Source organism: Boleophthalmus pectinirostris, unplaced genomic scaffold (assembly GCF_026225935.1).
Source record: "Boleophthalmus pectinirostris isolate CB_2022bp ecotype Guang Dong unplaced genomic scaffold, ASM2622593v1 HiC_scaffold_18, whole genome shotgun sequence".
In the NCBI taxonomy this organism is placed as follows: domain Eukaryota; kingdom Metazoa; phylum Chordata; class Actinopteri; order Gobiiformes; family Gobiidae; genus Boleophthalmus; species Boleophthalmus pectinirostris.
The window spans coordinates 29,768,202-29,782,862 of record NW_026571133.1 but is presented as its reverse complement, the minus strand read 5'-3'; the positions used below and the strand labels follow the sequence as shown (position 1 = coordinate 29,782,862).

Sequence of the window (14,661 nt, the reverse complement as noted above, 5' to 3'; positions counted from 1 at the left end):
ATTGATAGTATGTTCCACAGTAAGCAATTCATTCAATATCATTATCTTGCATTTATTCAATTGCAAGATTTAGTATTATAAAAAATAAATGAATAAATAAATAAAGGAAAAATAATAGGCCTGGAGGTATCACCTGCTTGTTTCCATGGAGATAGATCAGTTTAAAGCCATACTGTGCTGGTAAAACAATAACTATGTGTGTTGTCGAAGGTATTAAAAGGTAAAACACAAAGGTATTCACAAATTCACAAAAAATGAATCTTTTCTGAATAGTTTAATATTGAGCTGATTCAGAACAAGTATAAGACTATACAGGCTAGTGCACACCAATGGACCACCATGAAACCTATCTGGGATACACAGGGATTACACAGATACAATTTAATGTTGTTAATGACATTCTATTGTCTACATAAAAAGCATTTTTAGTATCATCATGGTATCAAAATTGATATTGAGTATCAAGTCTATTCCTTATCAAAATTGAGTTCAAGATTTTAGTTTGAATGTGTATAATGTACAATAGCTTTACATCAACAATCCACTAAAGCCTACATACACTACAAAATGACAAGAGTTTTTGCCCAAGGATACATCAATGATTTTAAAAAAAAAGGGAAAAGGGAAAGGAAAAGGGAATCAGATCAAGCAGCACAGACAATGAGTAAAAGTGGATTCAATTATGTTTGTGCTTGTTGTCAGGATTTAGAATGCTGGAATGGAATCAGCATTCTCCATTTTGTACCAAATTTATTCATTGATATGTTAAAAACATAAAACATATAAGGATATTTGTTAAGCTTGCCTAGTAAAAAGCAGTTCTTATTTACATTCTGCTTGATGGGATCTGCTCAAGAAGCAAGTGTGTGCTGTTTCTTAAGAGATGGAGTTTCTTTGACATGGCTCGTGATCATTAGTAGCTGCACACCCCCACAGCTCAAACACACTTCAGTTCAAACAGATGTGGCTTTTGTTTGTTAAAGTCCAATCTATTTACTATGACAGCTTTAAGGGACAGGGGTATCTTTAACATATAGAAATTGATCTTCAGAATGAGATTTCATAGATTCATGTGAAAGAAAAACAGCTTGGTGTCCCTGCAGGTTAAAGCACACTGATAATACACTGACACCTTCCCCCCTCCATCCAATTCTGTGAAGCTTGTATAATAGTTAAGAAAGTCCATCTGAATATTTTTAACTCATGTGCCTTAACATTGTGAGTCCTTTTATGCACTGGATATTTAACTTCATATTGAAATTACTTACTAACTCTGGCAAAAATATGAGGACACGCAGTCTTTAATATTCACTCCACAAAGTCATTAGTTACACAAATATGGGAGCTCTTTTCCCAGAGAGACGTAACGTTTTGCAAAAACTCAAGTCAATATTTTACTTGCAACAATAACAAAGCAACATCCATGTGCCACTGGCTTTATTTTTATTGCTAATGAAATAAAGCTAGCTTTCCTGCCCCTGGTTTTGTTTTTATGCTCTTTTTTCAAATATATTGTATTTCAAAAATCTTTTAAAATAGTTGAAGTAAACAAACTCAGTTTTAATTTGGTTATTGTTATGCAACTAAAACTTACGGATCTGTTTATGAGAGAAATACAGTAATCTGCAGTGTGTTTGACCTTGTAGGGTGGGAGTAGCTGGTGGATTTGAACATCATTGAAAGAGCAGTCAGAACCACTGACCTACAGGTTGGTGGTGTGATTCCAGCTTCCAAAAATGAATACTGCCACAAGACATTTAACCCACCTCTCCCCCAGTGTCTTTGTACACCTATGCATGAATGTCTGTGTGAATTGGAGGTAACTTGTTGTACAGCACTTTGAGTGTCTGGAAGGTGCAAAGCGCTATATAAATGTGAGCAATTGACCATTTACCAACATATAGTACAAGGTGTCCTATAGCCTATAGGTTTTTAAGAGCTACTGGCTGATGAGAAAAAAAAACAAAAAAAACAAAAAAAAAACAAGAGCATAGGAGGAAAAACAATGATAGACTTGCTGAAAGGAAGATATATTTCTTTCTCTGTGACTCATATCTGATGGTCAGGAAAATAAAATATATCACAACAAAATGACACTGATCTGAAAAGGATTAGGATTATTTTTGTGTGAGATAAAAATGTAAAATTTTAGATGCAATGGAGTTTAGTCTATCACTGGAAAAACATGATTTGGTTAAAGAAAAAAGCCAAAGCTGCTGGTGCTGTATTTGTCTAATTTAATAATTAAATGATACACCTAAATAGAGCCTTTGTATGTCCATATTTGGTTTGCCAAGCCTCTCCACCAAAATGTATTTTCAACATAAATTCAAGGTCATAAAGTTTAATAATTAAGTAATGAATTATTAAGTAATCTTTTTTTTTAATCATAAAACTTGTTCAAAACAATACAGAATATTCTATCATTATAAAGACTAAGAAAACAAACAAACAAAAAAAAAAGAGCTTGGCTATTGTTCTTACATACAGCACAATATCGATAATTCAGAACCACATTTACAAGATGAAATGAATTCCTGTCAGTCGATTCACAGAGCAGTCAACACATTTTATGTATTTACAAGCAATGTTTATCTGAATAAATAGAGTATTGGCTGTGCAACCTAACAGCAAACTTGATTCACTTGTGTCCATGTTGTGATCCATGCTATACATATAGACATAATCTGTGAACCAGGACAGAACTGATCAAGATCACGCGTCACCATCAAGTCCAGGGACATTCATCATTGTGGTTTGAGTCTCATTGGCTTACTGTCATTTCCATTAGAGTGGACTGAACCTCCCTCTCCCCCGTCACCTCCCCCTCCTGTCTCCCTCTCTTTCTCTCTCTCTCCTCTTTCTGGATCCTGTCGCTAAACCAGCTTCACTGGAGAAGGAGCGCACAAGAGAGGTCTGCTGTGCACCCTGCTCTGTGAAGACACACAGGTAAGAGAGCAGCCTTGTTATGTTTGACTTTTAGACCGGTATTATGACTTATTTAAATACAATGTATTGAGAAACTGCATAATAGGATTTTAATGACTAAGAATATTTTTCAGTTTGAATCTACCTAATTGCATTGCAATTTAACAATGCACATTTACATACAGTTGAATGGAAAGTGCTGTTGATCAAATATAAATTTACTGTACTCCACACAAAATCTGTTAACTCTCACTAGGAAGATTTAGTTTACACCAACAACCAACAAATTAGAAAACATGAAGAATTATATAACTGACCCTAAGCCTAACAGTTTTTTTTTTTTTTTTTTTATCATATTGCTGTAATCACAGTGGCACATATAGCTTCAAAATTGTTGCTTTACTTGTATTCAGTGTAAGTCAAATTAAATTGATTGACATGAGACATATTTTATTGATTTATTTTCCCTGGGAAAACGTGGAAGTACAGGGGTTTGTGCTGTATTGCTTAGTGTAAAACATAAAACATAGTCTGTGTATTCTGTTCTGTAGAACATCTGTAATGGCAAAGCTTAGCATGAATCATTTGATATACATGCACTGCAGTGGTGTCAAGACACACGCCAGTGAACCAAGTCAGTGTCAATTTAACTTTTTTAACATAAAGAAACTGTCTTACTGTATCAAATACCCACATTACCACTAAGAAACATTAAATGCTGGTCTGGTATTACAACGTCACAACAGCAGATAATTAGTGTTACAAACCAAGGTTTTATTCTGCCCCACTTTTGAATTTCACACATCTCAATCTGCATTTTGTGCTTTATTCATTTGATGTATCAGTGTAGATAAAGTAGAAAAAAATTATAATGCTTCCATTATTTAAAATATTTAAATAAATAGTCTGGGGAGGGGGGCCAATCCTAGCCTGCCTGGGCCCTTAAAGTGTTGTGGGCTCGAATGGATGCTACGCCACTCTCTTCACTACATGTTTAATCAGTAACTAAAGACAGTGGCATGTTGGCATGGTTTTTTTTTTACCCAATCACCACAAACAGTCTAGGCTTTCACATTTTCCACATTATGGTTAGTATAGTTAGATATGTCATTAAAGGTGCTACATTATGGTTAGTGCATGAGTCATTAAACACGCTTCATTTTCTTGAGCCCACTCTGCACTAAGGCTCCTCATTACAGACACCACACTTAATAAAGGTAACTTAATAGCCTGAGGGTAGTAGGTGTATAGAAATAGCCTCCCATGTTTTCATAAATCTCCATTATTTCCAATAATAATTTCCATCTGTGCTGAGATGTTTGTGCCTTTACTCCAACAGGGTGAGGCTAGCACAAAAATACATTTAGTTTGTGGAAAAAACTAATATGTTTGATTATGGACATCCATGGAGACTGTGCTACAGCCGAGCATGGATTCTAACTCGCTTGTTTTTTTTCCCGACACAAAAGCTCAGCTGCTTTATGTTGGAGCTCATATATTGGTTCTTTTCTTTTGCGGACCAAAGGAAGAAATCAGCACATAAATGGACTGATTGCAAGTATAAATCTATAGTGAAGGGCATAGCATTCTCTGTACATATACGAGAATACATTAAAGCATTGGTTTACTTTCATCTTTTTTTTTTTTTTTTGTCTTTTTTCAAAGATGCTTCCTAACGCAACGCACTACACATTTACACACAGGGATTGCTGCAATTTAGGTTGGTGATTAAAAAAAGAAAACAAAAACCTAATAATGAAAATGTATTTGTATATGCTGTAAAATATTGTAGATTTTAACTTTTAAAACTAATTTGTTCACAATTGCTTTGAACACATAATAATATTGCTATTGTATTTTTGTATTATTGCGTTGTACTTACTTTTTAATGCACTATTTTGGTTGTTACTGTTACATGCTATACAAAGTTTTCCATGCAAAGTTTGATTTAATTTTATTAATTGAGGCCATCAGCCTCCAATTTTTACATCTGTAACAGTTGGATGAATTATATGTAAGAGGGGAAAAAAGAACATAGGAATATAAGCTGTGTGAACTGTCTAGCCAATATTTTCATAATTTTATTTGCAGGCTACAGTTGAAATAGGCTATAACCCTAAAGCGTCTGTTGCACGCGCCTCAAACTGTGAAAACGACTTTTGGGTCTTACAAAAACATTTCTATTTTATGTTTCTTTTTCCGGTTATCATCAGCACAATCTTCCTCAATAGTGTGACCAAAAAGCTTGGTTACAGTAAGTCTTTGCCTCTTTACTACGTGAGAATGTGAGTTTATGAAAGCGTGGGAGTAGCTATGTGGATGCCCATTTTGAAAATATCATGACCTCCACTAATGGCACGGACGCGTGGTTATTAAAGGTGTGCTTTATCTCGTTTTCTGAATGCAGGAAGGCCATCAACTGCGACCAGCGCACTGATGGAGGCTAATCACAGTGATTTGGATGGCGCGTGTGCGAATGGACTTATGTATGAGGTCGCAGTGCAGAACTCCTCCGCGAACCACAGCTCTCAGTTCGCCGACGTGGCCCTGCTGCAGACTTTCAAACCTCTGATCATCCCTTGTTACGCGCTGGTGGTCGTGGTGGGGGTCTTCGGAAACTATTTGTTGATTTACGTCATATGCCGCACGCGTAAAATGCACAACGTCACCAACTTTTTCATCGGAAACCTGGCCTTCTCCGATATGTTGATGTGCGTGACCTGCGTGCCCTTTACGCTCGCGTACGCCTTCAATCCCCACGGATGGGTGTTTGGGCGCTCCATGTGCTACCTGGTGTTCCTGATACAGCCTGTCACCGTCTACGTCTCCGTCTTCACACTGACGGCCATAGCTGTTGACAGGTGCGATTTTTCACACTACACATCAGCAGAGGCTGATCGTTAGGCCAATATCACCGTTTTTCAAAAGATAATTACTTAATGTATTTAATGGTACAATTTGTTGAACAATAGTAATTGTATCAAGAATAACATATAGATATTTGATACTGGACTAGATACAAAATATTATAGCCCTACCCTATAGATTATTATATGGTATAGGTTAATATATGGTTATATATGGACAGAATGCAAAACCAACAGTAGTACTACAATTAATAATCTATTAATAAGTAATTAATTAATTTTGAACAAGGAGTGCATTTTTGAGTCAATTTAAACCAATCGTTTATTAGAACATTAGTAATACCAGGAAAAAACTAAGAAACAAAAAGCAAAAAACAAACAAACAAACAAAAAAATAATAATAATAATTTAAAAAAACAACAACAACAAGGAAGTTTTAGGTGATTATGCAACTTGGCCAAGCTTTTGGCTTTTGACACGTCTTGATCTTTGCAGTCAATTTAATACATACAGATCTGATGCAACTTTAGGCAGGGCTAAAGTTCAGTCAAGTAGCCTATATAAAGAGCAACACACCATCAAGAATATAATGTCGAAAAGAATCTGCTAAGAGTCAAAAGCACTTCATGACCATGGGATGATAGCTAATAATATTAAAACATGCCAACACTTAACACTTGGGGAAGCTGCAGTATCTAATCATGACTGAGTGAGTAAAGTAAAAGTGCATGTTTTTTACAGGATTCTAAGGCTCCACTTCACAACATTTGGCTTTGACCCTTAATGTAGAAGCTACACAGTTGTTAGGGTTTGTTCAGTACATTTATTATTGTCGGATATGGGCTAATTCCATTCAGTGCATTTTGTGCAAACCATTCAAAAAGCTAAGATTTTACATCTAAATGATCTAAAACAGATTCATTTAATTTCCGGCACTGGACTCTCAATGAGTAATAATTCATACTTAGCCTGTAATGGTACCTAATTATCAGACATACATTAAGTAAGGCATAATTGCTCTGCCTTCCTCCCTGTGGTTTCCCTTATGTAAAATCTGTATCTCTGCTCAGCATCATAAGGGTGTAAATGTCTTTTAATACTTGTCAATTGTTACAGTTTCAGTGTGAGCTAAATCTGCTTATTAAATCACTGGGAGGGTTCTAATCAACTAATTTGCATTTCACAAATGGCAAAACAAGATGAATCATACAGAACATTAATTAAGTTGGAGTAAGTTGCACAGTACATGACCCAATCTGTCTGTAGTAAACTTCCTGTTTCCTCTCTGGTTTTGCAGGTACTCGGCCACAGTGCACCCTCTGAAGAAGCGCACCTCTGTGTCCACCTGTGCTGCTGTGCTCACAGGGATATGGCTCCTGTCCTGTGCTCTGGTGGCTCCGGCTATTATGCACACATATCATGTGGAGTTCAAAGAGGAGGGCTTCACTATCTGCGAGGAGTTCTGGATAGGTCAAGAGAAAGAAAGGCGAGCTTATGCATACAGCACACTTCTGGTGACCTATGTTCTGCCCTTGTCAGCTGTCTTTGTGTCCTATCTGTGCATCACTGTCAAATTAAAGAAGTGCGTGGCTCCAGGGAATAGGACCAAGACCCAGAATGCACCTCAGCAGGCCCGCAAGAGGAAGATCTTCAGGCTGGTGGCTCTTCTGGTGTCCGCCTTTGCTGTATGCTGGCTGCCCATCCACGTGTTCAATGTGCTGAGAGACATAGACATTCACCTCATCAACAAGCGCTACTTTTTACTGATCCAGCTTCTGTGTCACCTCTGTGCCATGAGCTCTTCCTGTTGTAACCCATTCCTCTATGCCTGGCTCCATGACCGCTTCCGAACCGAGCTCAGGAAGATGTTTAAGTGCAACCGCCGCATCAGAGCGCCCACCAATCACTGTGCACCCACTATTGTCCTGTAAATTAAAATATGTACACATCTTTTTAAAATGAACGTCTAGCTTTCACATATGAACATTTATGCCCAGATGCTTCTGGTGACAGACAATTTAACTGTGGGCAGGTGGTCTTATCTTGTGTGCACAGAGGAGCCTGTTTGATGGCTCAAGACAACAGTGCAGTAAAAGCTATGTGGTATGTGGACATTCACTATCAACCATCTCCTGTCAGCATTATACATTTACATTTGAAAATTATGTCTAATGGTATTAATAGTAATGGGTTTTACTCGCTGGTTTTACAAAATATAAGGATCTTCAAGGCTCTCAAAAGAACAAACTGTTGGTGAAGACATAAATTGTTGTATATTTGTGCATAGACATATTTTTAAAGCAGTGTAAATATATATTTTGTGTGCATAACAGCTATCATCACTGTGATCTTGTAATGAGGGGGTATTGCATTCAAGCATTTGGCCACAAGTTTTTCTGTTATGCCTTTTCAGAAGACCACTGATGTCAAAATGAATTATCTCCAGGAGCACATTGTTAAAAACCTTTTCAATAAATCCCATTATGCCTCTGGAGATTTCATTTCAGTTAAGCTCCAGGGTAGAACCATGTACCTTCACTCATCAAATTATGTAAAATAAACTTCAGGGGACAGGCTCATTTAACTGTAACTGCTTTCTGTTACTAATGCTTTAGGAGGCTTGACATTTAATAAGAAGTATTTTATTGCAAAGAAGTTGGGACTTCAAGATGCTGATTGCATGTTTGTTTTAATTACTGAGACATGTCATTAAAAAAAAAAAAAATGTAGTGTTTAGTGCCAGTGTTGTAAATTTCTTGTAAAATTCATGAATAAAATGGAACGGAAAATTATTAGTATTCTTCTCGGACATCTTTTAAAAATGCCTTCAAAGTAGTCAAGGTGAGGTTTTATTGCCCCAATTTAACAGATTAAAATGCATTTCAAAATTGAAATGCCAATCGTTTGCATGTTGAATAGATAAGCACCAAAAGAAAAACAATGTGATAATTTATTGTCAGCACCAACGCAGACCTGCCAACCAAGATGCAATTAAAACTCCTTTCATTCCTGTTTTTGGAAGGCACAGTAGGGGAAAAACAAAACATTGACAAGAATTAAAATGCACTAGACACTAAGGCTATGCTATGTTCAAAACAATAATAGACCAGTTAGTTATATTGCTACATCCATAAGAACAGGTGAGATTATTATGATCTTAATATGCAACCATCTGTAATACCTGGTGAACTAGCATCTATCTCTGCAAACACAACTTCTCTATTGTGGATAAATAATATCACAACCTGCTGCCATTTTAGAGATGCTCTAATCATCTTTTGTAATTTTGAAGTCAATACACTATTAATCTTGCTAATTTTGTCTTACTTTGAATGCCAAGAATTAATACACAAGGATTTGAGTAAGTTCCATTGATGATGTAACGTCGGTTGACCGTGAGCGGCTTGGGGTTCAGTGAGCAAGGTAAAAAAACAAATCCAGACACAGACCGGTACTTGTGGTCCACAGTTTACTTTTGTTTTTTCAATGATTACAAAAGTGCAAGTGCAAAAAGTGCAGGGTGCAAAACGGAGGCAGGCAGCAGTTTCCTCTCCAGCAGCAGAACACAGACTGATCTTGAAGGCACCTTTTATGCCGGTCCTACTGATTGGATAAAACCACTATGCTAAAACAGGGATGGTTAAAATTATCATTAGCGTAAAATTAAAACCTAAACCTCCATAAAACAACCCAAAACCCAGATAACTATTAAAAACACCAACTATATACATAAAACCCTAAAACCATTACACCAATTAAATGTTAAAACCCATAAACCAATAAAACACCTAACCTAAAACCCCTGTACAAAATGTTACACGTGGTCCAGCCCGGAACCATAAAAGAGGGAGCTCGTTTCCGGGGGACTCTTTTCCCACCTGGACAGAAGATAAAAAGGGGAGGTAAGTAAAAGCAGATCCACCATTCATTAAAACACAATAAAATACACTAAACACATCAACACTTAAAACATTCTAAAACAGATATTGCACCATATTTATTGCACAAAGTCAATTTAAAATGTAATTTGTTATTGTCTCCCTTTTCCTCCAGGGACAAGCAACTTCCAATTAAAGTGCTGTGCCTCAGGAATAAAAATGGTTAAAGGAAAGCCAATAAATATTTTTTAAAACCAATTGTGTGGAATTTATTTTGTGATGTGCAAATATGTTAAAAGTCCTGTGTGCAAGGAAAGTGCAGTGTTTTAAAGTGCTCTAGTGAAGGGTGAAGGTGCTAAGTGTGGTTCTAGGGTAACAAACCAGCCTGTTTGTTACAGATGAAGAAATGCTGGCAGCAGCAAAAAGTGCTAACACTGAGTTTGATGATCTTGCATATTTGGTAGGTACAAAACAAACCATTATGGTTATTCATAATTAGACTGGTCATATAAGAAAATGAATGAAAAAGTAGTCAACTAAATTAAATTTCAAGACTTCACTGAGCTCAGTGGTTTATATTCTACTCAAAGTTATATTTTACAGCCTCACCAGAGCACTGCATAAAGGCTTTTACTCTTCTTTAAAGCAAGACTATAAATGTGTAAGCAAAAATAATGGATGGTACAGGAGTTTTTATTAATGCAATAATGGAGCATATTGGAGTTAGATCAATACTTGAGTAAAAATTGTTTTTGAGACAGCCGTGTCAAAACTGTGCAAACTAAATCACATTCTGCTTTAAAAAGCAGATAGCATTCAGAGCACCAACAGCTTTACAAATACTTTGAAAGGGCCAATTAACATAAACTATATAAACTTGTTTTCCTGCTCAAAGTGTATATTACTGAAAGAATAATAACAATGTGGATGACAGCTCCATGTGATATTTTTACAATTACATTTCAGTTGTTTCACCTTTTTATGTTCTGATGCTGCTTATTTTACTTGACATCTCATCACCTGATTTTTCAAAAGGCCTGAAGACTCTTGTTAGAAGGAGAAAACGGCATGCATCTTAGATGAGCTGCTCCTTTATGTCATTGTGAATTTCCCAAAACCCTTTTGCACTAGATGTTAACCCTTAACCTCACAATGAATAACACTCGGTAGTATCTCTGTGTTACTTTTTCAAATATGAATCCCTTGAAATGTGCACTTTTTAAACAGTTTTCTATCTCTGGGGAGACTGTTGTGTCATGGGAATTCCTATATAGAGCATACATAGTGGATAGTATGCTGGCCTGTGGACATGTCTGATGTTCGTTCCAATTCTAGTTGATTCATGGCAACCTGGCAACACTGTTCTATGACCAAAATGCCAGGAGATAGATCTCCATCCTAATTCTTAATTCTGACAGTTCATTTTGTATGTGTTGCACTTAAAACTGAACTTCAAATGCAGTAGCTGCAGTAGTAGTGTAAAAAATGTCTGTTCTTGCAAGCCAAGACAAAAGGTCAGTGTAATAACTGAAAATACCCTAGATGTATTTTGGGCAACTTAAAAACACTGAAATGAACTGCAATTACAGCAAAGAAGTCAAAACAGTACATCTCATTCTTACTAGACTGCTTTATTACATAAATCAGAGCTGTATGCTCTACTGATAATATACAGAATGCATATTAACAAACAAGCAAAAGAGAAAACTAACTATTTTAGCCACATCGGTTTCTGCCAACAAAAATTATAACTTTTTTCTTACTTTTCAGAAAACTAGAAACAGCAGACGATGATGATGACAATAATTCAACCATTACAAACTGTCACTCTCCTGGCAAAAAAACCTTTTGAGTCTTTGCAAAGTCTCGGGCTTCCTGAGGTGTTCTGATGTATGAATCAATTTCACTGTCGGATATGTCTTCATTCCCTGTTACTTCTGTTTGGTTACTTGGCGTCCTTTTCCTTTTCTTGGGATGAACCACACAAGGAGGGGCAAACAGCATGGCTTTACCCCAGTTTGGTTCATCACAGGCACCACTGTTTGCTTGCTCAGTTTCTAGAACACTTGAGCCCGTCTTGGAAGAAGTTTTTAATTCTGGCGTTTTGGTCGTCGACGTTTCTTTATTTTCTGCATCACACTGCTGAAGATCTGCCTGTAGCGAGTCCTCACAACTTTTCAAAGCCTTCCTCATCAAGGCAAATCTATAACTCAAAATGTCCTCCACTTGCTGTATCACATCATTAGGAGTCACTCCTCGTTTTTCCCATGGGATCTCATTCCCAAGTTTACACAGCACTGCCTTGATTTCATTTACTCTTTTCATTGCAGCGCTGTTCTTATCAACTTTTGTGATTTGACAAAATTTATCCAGAGTCATTTTGAGTCGTAGTTTTGTGGGCTGTAGGGACTGCCAAGACAAGTATGTTGCAGCCATCATGATAGGGACAGGTCTTCGGCCAGTCACAATCCAGGAGTTGGCTGCCAGCTCCACCAGCGCCAAAGCTCTTCTTGTCAGCTCTTTTGTGTCAGCCGCCAACTCATCTGGAACATGATCACGTGTGATTTGGTATCTGGAAAAAATAATGTTTTAGGTTACCAAAGTTTTATTTTCTTTTAATAAGTCACACTCTATACATCAGAAAGACTGCAACTTTAACTGTCTTAATGTGATTCACAAGATTGTTTGTTTTGCAATATAGCGAACAGTATCCATTTATTCATCAACGGTATCTATTGTAAATGTAGCTCTTAGTGAAATAAGATCCGTTTTCATCTCTAATTTGATTGATGAATTTGATTTGCATTTTCATCAAGTGTGAAACCTAAGCGCTGTCAATGGTTCACCACTGTTTTTTTCCACAGTTTTTTTTTTTTTCCAGTGGACACATTTAAGTATTTTTGCAATTGCTGTTACAGACTCATGTGAAACTCATTGACACTAGTTTAACTATTGTCATCAGGCTGTTGTCCCTGCCTTGCTCCACTGACAAACTCTGGAAGACATTTGTACCCCCATACCACCATTCAAAACTTCACTATAATTTGATAAAGTTATATAAATTGATGTTATGTATTATATTATGTATTGTATTATGTATTATATGCTGCCTGAAATACAAATTTCCTTCGGGATAATAAAGTATCTATTCATCTATCTATTTATCTGCGATTCACTAACTCACTAACTAACTGCTCATTATGAAAATATGATCAGTGTTATATGAATACACTTATGAATATAATTTATCAGTGATTCATCAACATTTGCAGATCCCACCTACTCCTGACAGTGAGCTTCCATAACATCAGTGACACTCAAAGGTGGAACACAGATGTTCAGAGTGTTCAAAGCCTCTTGATAAATGGCTCCCACAATCCCTGGATCAGTGTCGATGAGGTAAGCGATGGTCGTCACAGTAACAGGCCAATTGTGCATCCTGCAGTTGATGAGGACACAACTGCCAGCTAAGGCCTCCTTCTTAGTCAAGCTCACATTGATGAAGCTCTTGTGGTTATACACTTGTTCAAAATAGGCCGTTGATGATTTTTCAATTTCACTGTTGACTCTGAGGACACGACAGAGAGCCCTGACCCGCTGCAGTCCTGCAGGACAAGATGAACAGTGATTTGATTTGATTTACTCATAGCATAGAACATGAAGAAAAACTCACCTTTTATCAGGTTTTGGCATGGTCTTTTGGATTGCTGAGCAGAGTGCCTGTAACTGACTTCTGTTGAAAACAAAATAACCATGAACACATTGTATTTCCATTCAAAAATCCTTCACAAATAAGGCATACTAGCATGGCTAATTAATTGTCTTGCTTGTTTACTGCAATCCATGTAAATCCATGCTGACAATAAATGTTATGCACGTACATAAACACATTATTATTGAACATTACATGGCGTTTTCTACATACATTTTTTCATGTTATTAAAATATATCAAGAAATAAATAAATATGCCAGATAACTACAATACTTAAATACTTAACAATACTTTACTCTAGCTATACAAAATATAATTCAATCTAAATGTAGTTAGTCACATTGGATTATTGTTATTATTGTGTGGTTCATGGGAATAGAGATTAAAGAAGCCTGAATCCTTAGTGCTGGAGTTAAGGCTCTTTACTTGCCTGGCCAAGAGAGGCATTACAATGTTAAAAAGGTAAGAAAACTCTTCATTTTGTACCTGAACCCCCGACCGGGTGATTAGCCAGAAGGTCCTCGGACAGCACGGAGCCGCAGTCCACACACACACTCTGGGTCTGTGCGTACAAATCATCCTCCACGATGTTGGAAGAGCCGCAGCTCGGACACTTCAGACCCACCTGAGACATCTTTACATACCGCCGCGGAAATCACTGACAATATCGAAGGAGGAAAAAGAAGGTGACGACATTTATTAGTAATAGTGTGAAGAAAGTTGCAGGAAAAACCATTTCGGTTACTTTCCTGCCAATAACCAATCAACGAGATGTTGTGGTCCGGTACTGAAATATATCCGTGTAGAACATGCGGTAACTTTCGTTCCTCGTGAAAATATACGTAATTAATACAAATACAAAATCTGTGGTTGTCACGGTCAGCTAGTGTAAAAAAAGATACAAGAGGGTTGAGTAATTTAAATACAATTTTTAAAAAGCGTTTGATTTAATTTGACAATACAAGTTTTTATTTTTTTAAGATTTTTTGTTGCTCAATTAATAATAATAATAATAATAATCATCATCATCATCTAGCCAATCTGGCCAACCCTAGGATGTAGCCCACATGAAGGAGCCTAACCCTATTTGAAAGGGCACTGAAAAACAGAGAAATACATATCTAAATGTATAGATTATATATATATATATATATATATATATATATATATATATATATATATATATATATATATATATATATATATATATATATAGATATATATATATATATATATATATATATATATATATATATATATATAGAGAGAGAGAGA

General features: G+C 36.4%; 2 protein-coding genes across 2 annotated transcripts; one reads left to right on the top strand and one right to left on the bottom strand.

Annotated features, from left to right (window-relative positions):
• The first annotated feature begins 5,364 nt into the window (after positions 1 to 5,364).
• On the top strand, positions 5,365 to 7,726 carry LOC110160655 (prolactin-releasing peptide receptor-like). The gene is made up of 2 exons (XM_020925330.2): positions 5,365 to 5,789; positions 7,093 to 7,726. The coding sequence occupies exons 1-2, from the start codon at positions 5,365 to 5,367 to the stop codon at positions 7,724 to 7,726; spliced, it is 1,059 nt and encodes a 352-aa protein (XP_020780989.1).
• Positions 7,727 to 11,288: 3,562 nt separating this feature from the next.
• Positions 11,289 to 14,164, bottom strand: brf2 (BRF2 RNA polymerase III transcription initiation factor subunit). Its single transcript, XM_020925237.2, has 4 exons — positions 13,873 to 14,164; positions 13,347 to 13,406; positions 12,957 to 13,278; positions 11,289 to 12,245 (listed from the first exon to the last, which is right to left on the bottom strand). Exons 1-4 carry the CDS (start codon positions 14,018 to 14,020, stop codon positions 11,498 to 11,500), a joined length of 1,278 nt encoding a protein of 425 aa, XP_020780896.2. The 5' UTR covers positions 14,021 to 14,164; the 3' UTR covers positions 11,289 to 11,497.
• Between the last annotated feature and the right edge of the window lie 497 nt (positions 14,165 to 14,661).